This window comes from Bos grunniens, chromosome 13, assembly GCF_055505025.1.
Source record: "Bos grunniens cultivar Pamir isolate PY7600 chromosome 13, Bosgru_T2T1.0, whole genome shotgun sequence".
NCBI lineage: Eukaryota > Metazoa > Chordata > Mammalia > Artiodactyla > Bovidae > Bos > Bos grunniens.
The window spans coordinates 16,856,258-16,876,554 of record NC_141177.1 but is presented as its reverse complement, the minus strand read 5'-3'; the positions used below and the strand labels follow the sequence as shown (position 1 = coordinate 16,876,554).

Here is a 20,297-nt window from a genome sequence, read left to right as displayed (position 1 = left end):
AATTATACCTATGGGGCCATGGCCATCTTAGAATTTAGCAGAAAATGAGGGTGGAGCTGTAAAGACGGCATCATTGCCCCTGGATGGAGACTGGTTTGCCATTTCTTTGTGCTTGGTTACAGAAGTCTGTCTTTGGTAAGCTGTTGCTGCAAATTTAAGATTTCAATATACCGGGTTTAATTACAGACTGTGCTCCGAAGCGTTTGCTTCTTGCCTCCACAGAGCACTTTTTAACAGTATGTCCTTTTATCAAATGGTTCAGTGTTCTCTGAGAAACAACAAAGCCAGTGGGAGACAGAAGAATTACATTGTCAGTTTCCTTGAAAACGTTGACATGAAGCTTATTACTTCTGTTGTAAAACTCTGTTCCACTTAGAAAAAGAAGAGACCACCGTGATCCCAAGGGATGTGTACAATTGCAGCTTGGGGTTGTGTAGCAGAAATACAGTGAACCCATGCTGATTATTAACTGTATAGGCCAAAAGGGGAAAAAAAAAAAAGGAAAGAGAAGGGTACATTCATTCATACATCCATTTTAGGAACCATCAATTTTTTTTTTTAATCTTGAGTGTTTTTTTTTTCTTTCAGTTTAACTGTTTAACTCACTATAATTATTTTGAGATTCTGCCACATGTAACAATTGTCCCTTTTTCTTTGCTGGATAGTATTCCATTTAAGAATACATCAGTTTGTTCATTCATTTGTTGATGGACATTTAGATTTTCACTTTTTTGCTTTTAAGAACAAAGCTACTGTTAATATTCATGAATAAAATCTTTGAGTAAACAACATTTTTCATTTCTTTTGGATAGATATCTATGAGTTGAATCATATCTAGGATCAGTATAATAGTTGATCCTATCATATCTGGATCATATGATAGGTGTATATAGTGTTTTGTATTTTAGCCATTCTAGTGCGTGTATATAGGTGTCTTGTGGTTTTAATTTGAATTTCCCTCATGGCTAGTGATATTGAGTGTCTTTTCATGTGCTTATTTGCCATCTACATATCTTCTTTGGTAGTGTATGATCAAATCTTTTGCCCATTTTGAGCAGGGGTAAGAGTGGTTGTCTTATTATTAACATTTCTTTCTGTGTCATAGATACTCTCATGTCAGATATTTGTTTTACAGATATTTTCTTCCAGTCCATAGGTTACCTTTTCATTTTCATAGCATAGTCTTTTGAAAAGTTTTAATTGGGCATTGAAACATGTATAATATCATATATGAAACAAATCGCCAGTCCAGGTTCAATGCATGATACAGGATACTTGGGCCTGGTGCACTGGGATGACCCAGAGGGATGGTACAGGGAGGGAGGTGTGAGGGGGGTTCAGGATAAGGAACATATGTATACCTGTGGCGGATTCATGTTGATGTGTGGCAAAACCAATACAATATTGTAAAGTAATTAGCCTCCAATTAAAATAAATAAATTTGTATTTAAAAAAATGTTTTAATTGGGGATTGGGGGGGGTGGCAGTCACCACACCATGCATCTTACAGGATTTTAGTTCCCCAACCAGGAATTGAACCCAGGTCACCACAGTGAAATCCCCAAGTCCTAACCACTGGACTTCCAGGGAATTCCCAGAGAAGTTTTAAATTTTGATAAAGTAAAATTTTTTCACTTGTTCCAGTGATCTTTTTTCTTTTTCTTTTTTTCTCTTTAAGTAAACTTGGGTAGTTTGTGTCTTTTAAGGACTTCATTTTATCTAAGTGGTACAATTTTTTGGCATAAAGTTGTTCTTGAATATCCCCTTATTATCCTTTTAACTCCTATATAATCTGCAGGGAGATATGCCTTCTGCTATTTCTAATGTTAGTCATTTGTGTCATCTTTTCAAAGAATCAGTTTTTGTTGTCATTGATTTCTACTGGTTTTTTGTTTGTTTTCTGTTTCAGTGATTTCTACTCTGATCTTATTTCTTTTCTTCTGATTGCTTGGGGTTTAATATGCTATTCTTCTGATTCCTCAAGAAGGGAATTCGAGATCGCTGACCTGACATCTTTCTTGAATTTTCTAATATATATTTAATGGTATAAATTTCCCTCTAATTGCTGCTTTAAACCATGTTACACACATTTTAATATGTTGTATTTTCAGTTCAAAACACCTTCCAATTCTCTCTTTTTTTTTTTTTCGTTTTCTGAATGTTGAGTTTTAGTATTATTATTATTTTTAATTTTATTTTATTTTTAAACTTTACATAATTGTATTAGTTTTGCCAAATATCAAAATGAATCCATCACAGGTATACATGTGCTCCCCATCCTGAACCCTCCTCCGTCCTCCCTCCCCATACCATCCCTCTGGGTCGTCCCAGTGCACTAGCCTCAAGCATCCAGTATCGTGCATTGAACCTGGACTGGCATCTCGTTTCATACATGATATTTTACATGTTTCAATGCCATTCTCCCAAATCTTCCCACCCTCTCCCTCTCCCACAGAGTCCATAAGACTATTCCATACTTCATCTTTGACTCATGATATATTTAGAAGTGTATTATTTAGTTTTAAAATATTTGGGAATTTCCTCCCTTTTTTTTTTCTTTTGGCCATACTTCATAGCATGGGGGGGGATCTTAGTTCCCCGAGCAAGGATCAAACCCTCATCCCTTGTGTTGGAAGGGTAGAATCCTTATATATATATATATATATATGTATATATATATATGTAATTTTATTTGTTTGTTTTTGGCTGTGCTGGGTCTTCATTGCTGTGCAGGGGAAGCATGGAGTCAATCACTGGACTGCTGGAGAAGTCTCCCACATGTCTTTCTGTTTTTTATTTTTACTGTGTTTTTTTATGTCTACTATAGTGCTAGAAACAAAAATCTTACCTTTGTTTTCTACATATTTGTTTCATTTTCTGGCACAGGCAGTCAAGAAATGGTTGGTACTAGTAGTTTATAAAAAATGAATGGGAGTAGAAATTGAAAAAAATGAATCTAGTGATATAGAAGACTGCCACTGTTCTGTTTTAGAGGTGGAATATCTCTTAGCGTCTGCCACAGCACTAGTGTTCTTCGGCACTGTACTTTGAGAGCACCTGTGAACTTAGTCATGTTGATCTTATGTCTAATTCATAGGAATCCTGGATCCCGGAAAGTGATATATTTGGAGAGCTAAAGGGAAATGAACGTAATCATGTACATTTTAAAGCAAACAAAAATGATCTCATATGTCATTATCCACGTTTTTTTGCAGAAATAAGTTTATGGTTCACAGTGTCTTTTAAAGAAGACTGTCACTGCCTATCACTTTTTTTTCTTGATTCCTCACAGTCTTCTGGTTGAGAAGGGAGTGGACTTTAACTCTTTTACTTGTCTTTCGAATAAGTTTCCTTCGGGGTTTAATCCCTCTTTTCTGCATATTTTGTTCACCCTCTTAGGGTAATCTTCACATCATTGATTCAATTACTAGCCATAGATTTAATCATTCTTACACATGGGGTCACAAAAGAGTTGGAAGTGACTGAGCACGTGCATTTCCCTCCATTTTTAAAAAATAACTTTATTTATTTATTAATTTGTGTTTGGTTGCGCTTGGTCTTCGTTGCTGCACATGGGCTTTCATAGTTGCTGAGAGCCAGGACTATTCTCTAGCTGCGGTGCACAGGCTTCTCACTGTGGTGGCTTCTCCTGTGAAGCACAGGCTCTGGGGGCTCTGGCTTCAGCAGTGCAGCATGCAGGGCTCAGTGGTTGTGGCTCCTGGGCCCAGTTGCTCTGCAACATGTGGAATCCTCCCAGACCAGGGATCAAACCCATGTCCCGTGCATTGGCAGGCAGTCTGCCATCCACTGTACCACCAGGGAAGTCCATTTCCCTCTATTTTTAATCTCATTCCTGGACTGCAGACCGGTAAGTCTAAGCTGGTGTCTCACCAACACTCAGGATCAATCTGAACTCACCTCTTTTCACCCATAGTCTCTTGTTACTTCGTTTTTTACCAGTTTCTCTGCCTTCCATGTATTTCCACTCTTTCTTCTACTTCTTCCTCTCCCCCTCCCTTGATACAGTCCAACCCACTGTGGCAAGTATGATCTTTCTAATACACAGAATCAACTGGCTTCATTTTTTTCCTGCTGCCTCTCTGGCTCTTAATGTTCTCACAGGACCATGCACCACTCTCCTGAATGTAGCATGCTTATTCATGCCTTGGCTGTTTCCTTCTGCTCGAAATACCCTTATCTTTTTTGCCGATCTGAGAAAGCCATCCCGTGCACCTTGGTTCAGGCATCATCCCCGTTGTGAGGCCTCCCTGACTCCTCGCCCTCCTCCCTGCATTCACTTTCTCCTCTGCACACACCTCCACTGTAGCACATGGCTCTTCTTCTCAGTATACCATGGTCTGCACATCTTTCTCCCTTGTGAACCGCACTCCTCAGAAGCATGAGCTGTGCCTCTCTGTACATCTCAGCTTAATATCTGGCACTTGTTAGGTGCTTCATAAATATTTGATGAAAGAACATACTCAGAATGCATGTTTATTATGAAAGTGTTTCTGTGTAAAAAAAAAAAAGAAAGAGTTTCTGTCTACTTAAGCCTAAGTGGAAACTTCCCTGTCTTCCCCTTTCTGCCTCCTCAGAAGGTTCACTTGGTAGAAGAGTAGATGACTCAGTCCTTTCCCACCAGCTCCCATTTTCTAGCAGCCAGCATCCACATTGGGCCTGGCATGACCGACAACCTGATGAACCCAGCCAAGACTAAGATAAACTACTTGTCCTCAAGTAGAATAAATATTTCAAATAAAGCCAACCCAAGAAACTCAGGCCAAACAGCTATTGATTGCTAAAAGCCTGAACTTGAGCCCAGTGAATATTCCAAAGTTCACCTCCGTGCAGCTTGCCTAAATGGTGATCAATATGCAATTACTGCCCCCTTTAAAGGCGTCTTACACTGCCTACCTGGAAAAGGATTTTACTTTTAAAATCTTTTGTTTGTTGAATTTGCTTAGGCAGGGAAAAAAGAGAGACTTGGCTAAAGCAGCATCCTTTACCTTTAGCATTTCAAACAATTCTGTTATATGTGAAATGGTTTGAATGTATGCGGAATGGTAACTGGAAGGTGCCCTGTTACATGACCGTCATTCATTTCAAGAGGACTTTTTCTGAGTGGCTAAACAGTAAGGATGTTGTATTTCAGTTTCCTAATTTCTCCTCACATGGTTACATGCCCTAGTCATAACCTTTGTAAATTTAAGTTTGTAGAGTGGGATGCTGAAGTCCAGCTTCAGTGAAAACAAATATATTGTTTGTCTAGTTTCCTTTCAGAATTTTATTTTGATGCAGAAAAACCCCTCCCTGCTGAATTTAGAAATCTTATTTACCCTACTCCTGATATTTAAGATTCCATGTCTCACAAATAGGCCTTTTTGATGCCCTGCCATAATCAGAGCTCTTGTTTTCACTTGCACTCTTGTCGTAGTCTCTTAAAGGTGCCTCCTGACCCCAAGCTCTGTCCCTCCAGGCCCTTCATCACACTATTGCCAGATTAAGCTTTCAAAAATCTATTTATGTAGCGCCCTCCTTTTCTTAAACATATCACGGCTTCTTCAGCATCAGTGGCATGGAGCCCAGGTCCCTTGGGCAACACAGCCAGGGCCTGTCGTGACCTGTTCCTGCCCACTTCCCCTCAGTCGTCTCCCCCACCCCCCATCATTCAAAGCTACTTCCAATCCCTCCAAGTGACACGCTCTTACAGACCTCCTGTACCTTTGCATATGCTGCTTACTGCCACCAATATCATGGCTTTCTCTTCTCTGCCTGGCAAGTAATCATACTTCAGACTCAGTTCAGATGTCACAATTGGATACCCACGTGCAAATGGATGCAGTTGGATCCTTAACTAATACCACATACACAGATTAGTTCAAAAATAAAGATCTAAATGTAAGAACTAAAACTAGTACACTCTTAGAAGAAAACATAGGTTTACATCTTCATGACGTTGGATTTGGCAACGATGACAGTGTTCTATAATTGCCTAAGGTGATGGTAGCACATTTCTGAATATTCTAAGATCCATTGAATTGTACATTTTAAATGGGTGAATTGTATGGTGTGTCAACTATATCTTGATAAAGCTGTTAAAGAGAAAGAAAAAGGAAGAATAGGTGATCCATAATCCTACCACCTTGAAATGACCTGTTAGTATTTTGATCTGTTTCTTTTCAGTGTCTTCTAATGCATATTTTTTACATATTTTTACATGAGGTAATGCTTCATATGGAATTTTGAATATTAGTTTTCATGCTTACCATTCTGATCTTAAGAACTTGTTGATTCTAACACCTACTCTCCTGATTGTTAATAAGTGTGTAATATTGCATGTAGATATACTATAATGTAATAATATTTTGACTGGTGGACCTTTAAATTGTTTTTGCTTTTATTTTTCTTTTTTCCATTGTAATGAATTTTGTAGAAAATACACTTTTTCTTTTTTAAGACTAGACCATGCTCCTGAAACGCCTTATGTAAAGCCTCTTTTGTTCCCAGAGAAAAGAAGATCTCCCGGAGCAGTGCCCTGAAAGTGCTGGACCACGCCATGATCGGGCCCGAGGGCACAGACAACTGCCACAAGTTTGTTGACATTCTTGGCTTACGGACCATCTTCCCCCTTTTTATGAAGTCTCCCAGGAAGATCAAGAAAGTGGGAACCACTGAGAAGGAGCATGAAGGTAGGGTTCGCTGGAGAAGTCAGCCTCACTTAAAGGTGTTAGGAGAAATGGGGGAGATGAGAGCTGCTTTGGCGAAGTGCTGTGCAGCTGAGGAGTCGACTCTCAGGTGGAAGTGTGCTACCTTTTTCTTTTTTATCTGCGTATTTTCTGTGCCTGGAAAAGCAACCCAGTGACCCCTGGTCACAGATGGCCTTTGTCACGCTGCTTCTGGTGGTTCCATTCCCTGCTGGCCTGTTAATAAGCTGGTGCGTGAGGGTTTTGTTTTCTTCACTATAATTTGTAGCGAGGTGTCTCTCTGATGGAAGACCCTTTTGAAAAGAGTAATGAGGTAGCAACACATGTCACCTCCGGAGTAGCGCTTTCATGTATTTCTGTATTAAAGTATGATTCAGCCAACATCAGGAATTGCCGAAATAAACTATTTACAGCCCAGGTGCCCCTTTTTATGTTTCTCCTCCCTGATGGTGCGCACTCCCAGCAAAGTGCCATGAATCGCGGTGCTGGAAGCAGAGTAGTTGCTGCTAGACCAGTCCTGCCCTGCTATTGTCTAGAGGCCTGCTGCTTCCCTCTCCCAAGAAATGACGGCAGCGCAATCTGGAGGGCCCCGGATTTATGAGCACTGACGGTTCTGCTGGAGGCTAACAAACACTTGCAGAGGAAATTTACATGGTTGGGTGGTTATTTTAAAGTATGGAGAAAGGGCTACAGGGGCGATGAGGTGGTGGTGTGTGCAAAAGAGGAGGACCTGGGCTGGCTGACTGGCTAATTTAGTCATCTTATCAGAAGTTAACATCTGTCCCATGATTTGATTTTTCTTTTTTATCAGTGATTAGTAGAATAGCATAGATGTCTGCAAAATCTTTTTTATTCCATACCCTCCTAGATAAAAGTTTGAGAGTTCCTGTCTGTCTCTTTTCATCTTGACTTGACTTAGTCTCTACCAACTTGAAATGGCTAAAAGGAAGGTGGTGTGGCATGTCTTCAGTGGTTATCACCAGGGATACCTTCTTTGACGGAATCTCCTCTCCAGACCCAGCAAAAAGTCTGGCAGGGAAGAACTACAGGCTGGAGGTCTGACAACACATAGAAAGTTCAGGTCACCTCAAACCAGGTACTGACTGAAACCCCAGCTGTTGAAACACCAGCTGTGAGCATGTTAACCCCATTGCTGGTCTTTTTTCTTTCCTCAATGGAAATTTATGCATGGGAGAGAGAATGGATGGTCTTGAAGATCTTGGAAATAAAATTTAGGAGACTGTCACCATTCACTGAAATCCTGCCACATTCCTAGCACGGCTGCATTATGTGCTACCTTATTTGGGCCTTACGAGTGCGTGCTCAGTCACTTGATTTGTGTCTGGCTCTTTGTGACCCTATGGACTATAGCCTAGCAGGCTTCTCTGTCCATGGGATTCTCCAGGCAAGAAATACTGGAGTGAGTTGTCATCCCCTCCTCCAGGGGATCTTCCTAATCCAGGGATCAAACCCATGTCTCTTACATCTCCTGCATTGGCAGGCGGGTTCTTCACCACTAGCTCTACCTGGGAAGCCCCATTTGGACCTCACAGCCCATGAAATAGATGGTGGTATCCTTGTTCTTTAGATGAGGAGATCAACTGAGGAAGGAACCAAGCTGTGATTCTACAGCTAAGTAGCTGTGTGACTTTAGACACTTTACTTAACTTCTCTGGACTGCATTTTCCTTCCTGTTCTGTAAGATGCGGAAACTGGAGTAGTGAAATAGAAGCTCTGATATCGGTACCTTAGGTCCTGAGGCGCAGGCCCTGGTTGTCAAGGCTCTGTCCTGTAATCCAGGAAACTCCTCAAGGACTGTGTGTGGCTGACCTGCTGGGTTGTACAGAGAGGCTTGGTGCTTCCTGCACCATGAGCATGCGTGAAGAAAATGAAGGAAAACAAGCCCTTCGCGGGCTCTTGCCTTGTGTGCGTGACGCTGAGAAGACAAGTGACAGATTCAGTGAGCAGCTGTTTTCCTTCTGAAAAATGTGCCCGGTGGCGTGCTGGTAACAGTACATTTGCTTTAGAGTACCCGCATTAGGAATTTGATAACATTGTGTTAGTGAGGGCAATGGCTTGGGAAGACAGCTCCTGGAAGGCATGTTTGGACTATAATGGGCTGGGGAGGATGAGCTCTGCATCCTGAATACACCGGCACCCAAAGAGCAGTGAACCCCGAGGAGGAAACACAGCCCCGGCCCTTCTCCCACCCCGCCTAGCTGCCTCTGCTCCTGGTCGTGAGCAGTAGGGTGAGAAGGCAGGCAGGGCGGAGCATGGGCGCCTTGTGCAAGGTTTCTCTGTCCTGTCTTCTGGGTCCCTGTGCACATGCTCACCCTTCTGAAGCAAGTGGACCAGGTGTGTGTGGTAAGCTGGAGCACAGCAGCCTCCAGCATCAGGAGTGTTTGCGAACATGCCCAGCCCCAGGTTTCGACCATGCTCTTGCCTCCGTCTTAACAATTTTCTCTGACCTGTGCACTTGACTGCCTTTTAGTCATCCTTCAAGTCCTCAGTTTTGATGTCACTTGCTCAGGGAAACATAACATGAGCCCCGGGGCTAGAATAGAACCTCTTCTGAAGTGAACTCTTGAACCCTGGACTTTGACTTCATAGCCCTGAAGATTATGGAACTAATAACGTTGTCAATTCTGGATCCCAGGGCCTAGCCCTGTTTTTGGCATGTGGTGGATGCACAGTGTATGTTCATGGACCGTGTGAATGGATAATTGCTTCCCTAAAAGACTGCTCATTAAAGACAAACATGGATTTGGGGCTCTCCAGAACCTTGCAGGGTTGAGTCAGTACAGTTGATGGTTGTTGATCATGCCCCTGGGGTGAGTGGTTTTTCTCCCAGCTTGTTTGGAAGCAAAACCAAGAGGGTTCCTAGCCTTAAGTTTTTCTTTGTCTCGTGCTTAGATGGAGAAGGAAATGGCAACCCACTCCAGTACTCTTGCCTGGAAGATCCCATGGACGGAGGGGCCTGGTGGGCTACAGTCCATGGCATCGCTAGGAGTCGGACACGACTGAGCGACTTCACTTTCACTTTTCACTTTCATGCATTGGAGAAGGAAAAGGCAACCCATTCCAGTGTTCTTGCCTGGTGAATCCCAGGGACAGAGGAGCCTGGTGGGCTGCCATCTATGAGGTCGCACAGAGTCGAACACGACTGAAGCGACTTAGCAGCAGCAGCAGCAGCAGTGTGTGCTTAGAAATTATGGCAGAACTTCTCTTCTCTACTTTAGAGCTGTTTCTTTCAGAGCCCTGTCATGGATAGAACTTCCCTAGAGGTGAGGCCACCCTATGACAAACTCCTTTTGGTAATCTAGCAACTCCTAATAAAGCACTGTGGGCTGGGAGTCAGCTTGCCTGTCCAGAACCTCTGAACGGCTGCCCTGTAAGCTTCCCTTTCTTGTCAAATTCAGGATTAAGTTCATCCTGGTCCAGTCTCAGCCCCTGTCACTTCTCAAAACTTTCCCAAACTCATACGATAGCAATATAGCCTGGTGTGGTACAGAAGGATCCACTGCTTATCCATGGGGTTAATTTTTAAACTCTCCGAGCCTTGTTGTTAAGTTGTGTTTGACTCTGTGCAACCCCATGGACTGCAGCACTCCGGGTTTCTCTGTCCTTCACTATTTCCCTGAGTTTGCTCACATTCAAGTCCATTGAGTCAGTGATGCTGTCTAATCATCTCATCCTCTGCTGCCGTCTTCTCCTTTTGCCTTCAGTCTTTCCCAGCATCAGGGTCTTTTCCAGTGAATTCTTGCCCCATATGTAAAATGCTAGGTCTACCACTGAGGGTGGTTGTGAGGGTCAGGTGAAGTGACAAATACAAGCGTAGCGTGGACTCTAGAATATGGTGGGCGCTTCAGGAAGTGTAAGTTCTCCACTAAATCTGTCTCCGGTTCTGCCCAACCTGGCCTTAGTCACACATACTCATTCTTCTAGGAGGTCACTGGGAAGCCAGGTAAAGAGACTTGCCCACACCCCAGGTTGGGAGAGTGTGGGTTTTATTGGCCTGCAGTCTAATTGCCACGTGATAGCTTCTAGAGAATAGGCAGACTCATTCTTGACGGGACTGTCAGGAGTCATGATATGCTAAATAGAGGAGTGGCATAAAAACAACCATGTTTTATGTTCCCCAAGCCAACAGAAGGGGTTGAGAGAGGACAGTCTCTAGATTAAGCTGACTCTAGAGAGAGAAGGGAAGAAGCAGAGACCACTCTTATAACCTAGAATTGCTGGGAATGTAGTTCTTCTTTTGTGAGTTGGGATGAAGAGGGAAAAGAATTATTGTAATTGAAACACATTCAGGTTCACATAATAAAACCTTCTGAAATAGATCAGGGGAGGCACTTAGCTTGGGGGACGGGTTGGGAAGAAAAAATTTGCCCTTGGGTACAACAGCATGATTGGCTGCCGCCTTGGTTTTATAGAGAATAGCACAGCATGTATTGTCTCCTTGGAATTAACTGCTTCAGAATATGAGGGAAGAAGAACAGAGCTGGGATCCAGAAATGGCATTTGACCTTTACTTCTTGTCTCTTTTAAAAATTCTTATTAAAATAGGTCCAGTTTTCCATGTATTGCTTCATTAGGTAGGTGAGTTATTGAGTTGATAGCAGTTCTAGTTAATTGCGCTGTTTTAACATGGTCCCCTGGAGGCTATTAGCGGCTTTCAGGGGGGAGCTACCAAGCAGTGTGTAGGTGTGCGGTGTGCATGGTACGTGTATGTGCACCTTTTAGCTCATCAACAATGACAGCAGTTGAGCACAGGTCACTGCTTTAAAGAATACTTTTCTGTCATCTGCAAAGAATTCTAAGTGATTCTGGGGGACTCCTCAAGTCAGGAGGTATGCAGTTGCCTGGTACTTACAGGGTCCTGACAGTGAGGACCTGCAGACCAGAGCTCCCACCACCTACCAGGGTTAGAAGAGGGAAATAGCAAAAGCTTTCCTGCAGTCAGAAAAGAAGGGAGCTTAGCCAACACAGGCAAAAAAAATTTGTATCGTGTCCATGGTGAGCTGTGGTAATGACATGGCATTGTTTAGGGCTGACTTTTAATTTTATAGGGCCTCATACTATGTCCAAAATTTAACAGGCCTATTATGTGACAGGATAATAGGGTTTCCCAGGCTCCATCTCCAGATTCTTTGCTTCAGCCTGTCCCTCACATGCATTGGTGGTGTCGTCCCCAATTCTTTTTCTTGTTTTTCAGTTCCTCACACTCTCCTTGATCTCATCTACTACCTGCAGCTTTAACCTCTATCTGTTTGCCACTGATTTCCAAGTCTTCAGCCTTGTCTCTTTCCCAGGCTGTAATCAACACAGCTAGTTAACCAGAAGACAGCTGCCCCAGGTACTCAAACTCAGCTCATTCAAAACCATACTCATTCCTTCCAAGTCTCTTCTGCTTTTCCTATACTGGTAAATGGCACCACTTCTACTCCACCACCCAAGGCAGAAAGCAACACACCACGCTTAATTCTTAATATTCCCCACATGTACACAACAAGACTTGCGTTGGTGTCTTGGTCCTGTCATTTTACTAGCTTTATGACTTTGGGAATGTTCCTTGACCTCCCTGAGTCTGAATTTCCTCAACTGTAAAATTGGGATAATATTGAAATCTATCTTTTTATGAGGTTGCTATGCGAGGATTAAGTGAAATAATACTGATCAACTGCTTAACACTGTGCCTGCTTCACTAATACTAGTGGCTGGGATGCGGGTAGGTTTCCTCTTTGTGTTCCTCTTCTTTCTACACTGTTGGTAGTTTTTTTTGTTTTGTTTATTTTGACCGCGCCAGGTCTTAATGGTGGCACACGACATCTTTAGTTGCGGCATGTGAGATCTAGTTCCCTGACCAGGGATCAAACCCAGGCCTCCTGCATTGGGAGCTTGGAGTCTTAGCCACTGGACCACCAGAAAACTCCCCTCTCTTGGTAGTTTTAATTAAAAGTACCCTCCAGCTGAAATCCTTTTCCCCCTGAGTCTGCCATTTAAGGAATAGATGTAAACATCCCAGTCTTGATGAGACAAGACCTCCCCCACAGAGGGTATGACTGGGGAGCCCCAGACCCCCACTGCTCCATATCATGTAAACAGAGAATTCAAAGATTCCCCCCACACACACTTTTTTGTGTGTTCCTTAAGCTTGAAAATCCCAGAGTTGATTATAGTGATCAGAACAATGAGCAAGTGAAGAGTAAATGGTATTTAATTTTAAGAGTAGCATTAAGCCATCTACTAACAGGCACTTTTATGTTAAACAAGGATGGAAATGTCTGGCTGTTGTTTTTTTTTTTTGCCATCCGAAAACCTTCTAACTGAATAGTTCCTCGATCCATTTCTTTTCTCTCCCTCCAGCTACTTGTCTCATTGCTGACCTCAGATGACAAAACATAAGGATGCTGAAATAAGCAATGTGTTTGGACTTAAGGGGTTCCTCTTCAGGCTTCCTCATCAGGCTTCAGGGAATGATTCTGATTGTTGCACAGCTGGTTTGCTAACTGGTTCCAGTCATATGAAGGAGTAACAACCCACAGGCCTTTCTCAAGTAGAGCACAGCGTAGTAGCTTGCCACTGAGGAAGACAGTAAAGCAGTGGATGTATTTAGTATCCTGGAAACTGCTCCTGCCCTTTTGTGGGAAGAAGGTCATGGCCAGCTCTCATTTTATTGGGCATCTGATCTTCCCGACTCAGGGATTGAACCCAGGTCTCCTGCATTGGCAGGTAGATTCTTTACCTCTGAGCCACCTAGGAAGCCCTTGTACTGATATACCAAGGGTGTTATAGGTGTATATACTTTATGAATTAGGCATTTCTATCATCTTTTTATAGATGAGTCTCAGGGAGTTTGTTAATTACCAAATACCTTTCAACAAGTGAGTGGCAAAGCAGGATTTGAGCCCAGTCTGCTTCTAAAGCTTCTTCTAACACCAGGGTGGCTCCAGTGGTCTTCTGGTTGGTACCCAGAGGCAACAGAGCGAAGGGAAAAGGAGGACTGTCTTTGTGAGACAACCTGGCTTCACATCCCAGCTCTGCCCCCAAACTAGCTGGTGGCCTTAGGGAAGTTATTCTTTCTAGGACTTCCATTCCTCTTCGGTCAACAAGCCAGATAAAAACCTTCCTCAAATTGCTGTGGGAACAATAATGATCATGAGCGTCCTATATAGTCTCTAGCAAGTAGACATTTACTAAATGGTCAAATAGTTACTGTGTCTCCGCTTCCTTTCAAAAATAGTCATCCTTACCTCTCTGATTTCACATTTATATTTACATGTCGAGTGCAGTCTCCTTGACTTTTGTGGGTTTGAAGCCCAGTTGTGGACCAGGACTCCATATGTGGGGAGGCTGGGTTATAACAAGAGCTACCAAGAGATGAGAAGGCCAGTTTATCGTGATGGCCTGGCAATCAGGGCCCTTAGGTATAATCCTGGTTGTGCTGCTCCTGTCAAAATGTATCACACCTTGAATGAAGTACCAGACCTTTCTATTTCCATCTGATGCTCTGTGGATAAGAGCCCTAAAGGCAGATGAGTGAGGCTTCATTCTTTTATCAAACAAGCCACTAGCTCTTCTTTGCGCCAGGCTTGGTGCTGTAGATGGAAGGTGAATAAGCTCACAGTCCAGTTAGGGAGACATGGAAACATGTGTTTATAGTACAAGGGAAAATGATAGAAGAGAGCACAGATCAGGGGCTCCTAGGCAGTGGAAGAACAGATGAAGGTTAGAAACAGCTCTACCTTAGCAGTGTGGCTCTTGAGCCAAACCTTAGATCTGAGTTAGCCAGGTGAAGGAATGTTAAATGAAAAAAAGCACCATATATAAAATAAAAGATGGGAGGCACAGGCTATAGTGAGCCTTAAACCTCACCCCCCCTCAGAATCACATGGAAACTTGTTTAAAATGTAGCCTTCTGGGACATGTTTCAGAGTTTCTGATTCCAACAGTCTACATTATATTGATGGATCTGTACTTTGTTAAGCTTACCACGAGTACCCTCTGAGACCAGTCTGGCACCAGCCCTTGGTAAGAAGAGCATGGAGCAGAAGATTAGACTAGTTAAACAGAAGCCAGACCTTGGAGGACTCTGCAGAGCTGTTGTGAGGACTGACTGAGTTAATACATGTACAGTGCTTAAGACAGTACTTGGCACATGGTAAGCATTCATTAATATTGATAGTTATTGCTGTTCTTATATTATGATAAAAAAAAGCCTCCTCCAAATTTTTATATGTCATAGGTATAGTACTAATTTTAATTATTTTGACTATTTCAGCTAATTTAGCATAAACTCAATTTTGATATTGAGGGCCTGGGTGGAAAGAATGAAGGAGAAACATTTATCACTATTTTTCTTCTGCGTTTTCATTTTGCCAGGGAGAAACTTAGTTCTTCAGTGGCAGCATTAGCTGAATTCTTATTTTAGATATAGAATTTTCCACTGGTACATTTATTATTTTGTCAATATGACTCTGTTAGTTTTCATTTATTATCTTGATTAAATTTTATAGAAATAGTTTAGTATGCAGCATATCTCCTTTATAGAAGTAAAACCAATACCAGGAATGTGGAAACAGCAGTCAAGAAACAGCCAAACCTTTATAGGTTATTTCTTTAGCGTTGGGTGGTGCCAAAATGAGGAATAACTTAGGAGCTAGACAGTAATTAAGTGGTTTGTTAAACCTGGCTTATAATAACCTGGTTTATTAAAATTCAACACATAATCTTTTCTGTGTTGTTCAGTTGCTAAGTCGTGTATGACTGTCTGCAACCCCATGGACTGTAGCACGCCAGGCTGCTCTGTCCTCCACTTTCTCCCGGAGATTGCTCAAATTCATATCCATTGGAAGAAAAGATATAACAAACCTAGATAGTGTATTAAAAAGCGGAGACATCACTTTGCCACCAAAGGTCTGTATAGTCATAGCTATAATTTTTACAGTAGTCATGTACAGATGTGAAATTTGGACCATAAAGAAGGCTGAGCACCAAAGAATTGATGCTTTCGAGCTGTGGTGCTGGAGAAGACTCTTGAGAGTCCCTTGGACAGCAAGGAGATCAAATCAGTCAATCCTAAAGGAAATCAACCCTGAATATTCAGTGGAAGGACTGATGCTGAAGTTAAAGTTCCAGTACTTTGGCCACCTGATGCAAAGAGCCAACTCATTGGAAAAGACCCCAATACTGGGAAAGACTGAGGGTAGGAGGAGAAGTGGGCAACAGAGGATGAGATGGTTGGGTGGCATCACTGACTCCATGGACATGAGTTTGAGCAAACTCCGGGACGTAGTGAAGGACAGGGAAGCCTGGAGTGCTGCAGTCCATGGGGTCACAAAACATCAGACACGACTGAGTGACTGAACAACAACAGTGTGTCCATTGAAAGGTGATGCTCTCTAACCATTTCATCTTCTGCTGCCCTCTTCTTTTGCCTTCAATCTTTCCCAGCATCAGAGAGGGTCTCTTCCAATGAGTTTGCTCTTCACATCTTTACCATGATATGCTTCTTAATCTTACTATTTGGGGGCTTTTTTTGTTGAGTGCTCTGATAGGCAAAAGCCTATCAGGTAAAAACAATTCATTATATCGTTTTACCTAATCTCACAAGAGCCCTGTGAGCCATGTATTATTACCTACATTTTACAAGTGAGAACACTGAGGCATAAGGAAGTTGTCATTTTCCAAAGACACAGCTAGTACATGGCCTTACTAGGATTTTAAGCTAAGATTTTTCCATGGTTTCTGAAAATTGAATCCTATGCAGTGCTCTTCTAATTCTTCTTTTAATCATAAATCAGAACTTACCCAGTAGTAGTGGGCCTGATTTAAACTGCTCTGTGGTATCTTTGCCTATTTGATTTCTTCTCAGTCATCAGTAGTCCTGCATCCAGTACTGCATAAACTCTGTCAATTCCAAACATTTCGTCCTGCCACACTTTGTTCACCTCTTCTTGGCTTCCAGTTTTCGGGGGTATTTGTCCCCTGATAGTGTCTTCTCTTCAGGCCTCTCAGGCCTGAAGCTCAGCACCGCTTCAGCCTTCAGTTTCTGTTCCTACACATTGCAATCTGCTTCCTTTGCAGTTGTCTGCCCTTGAACCCTTCACTCAGCACTCTGGCCTGTTTTCTCCCTCTGTTGACTCCTGGAGAAAGAGACATGAATGTGTAGTTTTCAGCCCTCACCGATGGTGAGTAAGGCTTGAAGAGCTTTAACAGAATACACATGCCTGGGCCCCACCCCCAGGAATTCTAAGGATCAAAACTCCAAACCTCTGAAATTTTTAGAAGCTCCAGAGCCTGTTGCTCAGTTAGTGCTGAGACTCACTGGCTAAAATGTTCAGAGCATAAGCCTTGGTGAGCATATTTTGACTTTCTCTTTGGGCCAAGAGAAGATCCTTGACATGGTGGATCTTAGGGGAAGGCTTGTTAGATATATCTTAATACTTTTTCTGAGTATGAATAATTAACCTAGTGTAGAAAGGTCAAGCATTGTGGAAAAGAAAGGAGGGAAAGTAAAAATCTGCTCCCAATTTCACCACCCAGAGTTAATCACTAGAAGTATCGTGGACACTCTCCATTCAAACTTCTGCATTAGGGATGGGGCTTGAATATATGTGAATATAATTTTGTATAATTGGAAGCATGGTGTATATGCTATTTTGTAACCTGTTTTTACTCAGTGTGTCTTGGGCATACTTGACAGGGGTGTCTTTTAATACAATTAGGAAACTGGACTGTATATTTTTAGAAGGCAGGATAGATTTCAGGTGAAATGATTAGGCTATAGAGGTGATAGCGTTTTGGAAGGGGTGAGCTGGGCTTGGATGGTGAGGCTGGCTCTTCCAAGTTGTGAATGTGCTGGGACTTCAGTATGGCACGGAAAGGAGGGGCGGACTAAAGGCTAATGCATCTCAGTTCACTTGGTTCTCAGAGAAGTGAAGATGCCTTTCAAATGTTTTTTTAAACATATGAGTATTTTAAGGTGTTATACATGTTGGCATCTAACAGCGGATATAGTGTAGAAGGAGATAAACTGAAAATAGACCCGTATACATTTCACTGCTCATAAAGAATACACATGTGAAATGTTTGTTAGTGTCCACCTTCCTGGATTCTTGTGATATTGGATGTGATTTTTATACACAGCAGCTTGCAGGTTGCTGGGGAAATGGCTCTGTGTATTTAATCATGTTGCAGCCTTACTTGTTTGTTTTCTTTATGGTAAGAAAATGTCTTTGGCTTCTTTTATAGTCAGATTGCTTTTGCTTGTGGGTGTCCAGATGCTGATGAGCTGTAATTAGCATAAGAAGGAGGTTGAAAAGATGTTGAATATTCTTTTCTGGTAGCCAAACAAAGGATCCCCAAACACAAATTATTCTCAGGTATCAGGTTATAGAGAAGCAGATCTTTTCTCTTTAAGATGTGGGTTTATTAAAGGATCTCTGTGTTGAGCTGGGGAGGTCAGCCTGGGGTTGGGGCTGGACAGACAGCCTTGCAGTGAACCATCATGGGGTAATTTTCTGAGGCTAAGCACCTCTGTCTGCATAGCCTATTACAAAGGAGCCCTGGGCTGGGTTCACAAGGTCTAGATGGGTGTTTATACCACAGCTCTGTGACTTTGGCAAGTCATTTACGCTCTGAACCTCAGTTTCCCCACCTTTAAAGAGGGAGATTACACTATTTCACAGTGTGTGAGAACTGGATAAGATAAGGCGTGGGGAAGTGCTTCGTATACTGGAAGATTTTGCCCCTGTACAATATGGCCATGGTGGTATATATTACAATCAGTGTTTCTCCCTTGTCTCTTCTACATCCCTTACATTTTCTTCCCCCTTGTAACATTTTTCTCCCTTGTCTCTGGCTCCAAAATAGAAAGAAAATGATGGTTAATTTATTCCATATTTGCTGCAGGGTTACCATAAAATAAATTAAGCGTATCATTTTGATAATCACTAAAAATATGCCTACAACTTTCTTAAATGTATTGATTACTAATAAATCATGTCTCTGTTAAGCATGCCTGCTGGCTGGCGAACTTGTGGAATAACAATGTTTGCTTGCCTCGTTAGCAGGCTGATTCTCCTGATGATGTACCAGCCAGTCTGAGGTTACCATGGACAATGATGGCTGCCATGGTGCCTCACATTTATTAAGTGTTTGCTGTGTTCAGTTTATCCATGATGTCATTATCCCTGCCATCAGCTCCATGTGGCGTATCATTAGCCTGCTTTATTGCTGAGGAAACAGCCCCCAAGAAGTAAAGTACTTTCTCAAATCATGCACAGTTTAAACGAACGTCTGCGGAGAAGGCAATGGCACCCCACTCCAGTACTCTTGCCTGGAAAATCCCATGGATGGAGGACCCTGGTAGGCTGCAGTCCATGGGGTCGCTAAGAGTCAGACGTGACTGAGCGACTTCACTTTCACTTTTCACTTTCATGCACTGGAGAAGGAAATGGCAACCCACTCCAGTGTTCTTGCCTGGAGATTCCCAGGGACGGGGGAGCCTGGTGGGCTGCCGTCTATGGGGTCGCACAGAGTCAGACACGACTGAAGCGACTTAGCAGCAGAACCCAAAGCCCATGTTTGTGATCCTGTGCTTTAAGTCTCTCAAGGAGACATCTGAAAGCCAGAGTTAAGTGACTTTTAATCATCAAAGCAACCTTTAGTTATTTCTAGAAATAAATAGGAAAATTTATAATATTGGCATGGCAGGGCAAGGCAGAAAAGTTCTATTACTAAGTTTTTTTGTATTAAGTAGAAGGTGAGTGGTGGGAGGGGGAGCATTTCTGCATTGTGGGATGTGAAAATTTTTTTATAATGTCAACCTAAATTTTTGAAACGATGAATCTTGTTATCCTAAGGTTTTTTCTATATATTTTCTAGTAAGTTAGACGTGTTTTTCTAAGTCGTAAGCTTGGCATAGATCTTAATAGCAGTGTATGGGGAAAGCTTATAGAACATGCAGGCGTGAGTTCAAATCCCAGCTTATACCAGTTGTGTAACTAAACTAGGTGCTTTGAGGCTCAGTTTCCAAGGCAGAGGTGGGGTGGTTTCCTCATACCACCAAGGAGTTCGGGAACACCAGAAGGCCGTCCTAGAATTCACCGGAGTTCTGACTCCGTAGACCTGGAGACAACAGATTTCCACAGGTTGAGGGCTTTGTCTCACAAGACCACCCCGTTCCCTTCTGACACCACTCTAAAGTCCAGGTTGTCACCCGTGCTTCGGACCAACTAGTTATAAATCAGAAGTTTCCAAGACCTATTCCTTGGGTTCAATCAATTTGCTGGAGCAGCTCACAGAGCTCAGTGAAACGTCTTACTTACCTGAAATCGGGTTCCCAGGTGGTGCTGGTGGTGAAGAACCTGTCTGCCATGCAGGCCTGATCCCTGGGTCAGGAAGATCCCCTAGAGGAGGGCATGGCGACCCACTCCAGTATTCTTAGGAGAATCCCATGGACAGAGGAGCCTGGCAGGCTACAGTCCATAGGGTCCACAGAGTCAGACATGACTGAGTGACTTAGCACACACTCACACTGGTATATTATAAAAAGATGTAACTCAGGAACAGCCGAACATAAGGTGTGAA

At 42.6% G+C, this 20,297-nt stretch overlaps 1 protein-coding gene across 1 annotated transcript in view; it reads left to right on the top strand.

Annotated features, from left to right (window-relative positions):
• Positions 1-20,297, top strand: part of CTNNBL1 (catenin beta like 1) — a 166,661-nt gene that overhangs the window by 93,807 nt on the left and 52,557 nt on the right. The window contains exon 11 of the mRNA XM_086330882.1: positions 6,508-6,689. Within this exon, the coding sequence (XP_086187008.1) occupies positions 6,508-6,689 (182 nt within the window). The remainder of the gene's footprint in view (positions 1-6,507; positions 6,690-20,297) is intronic.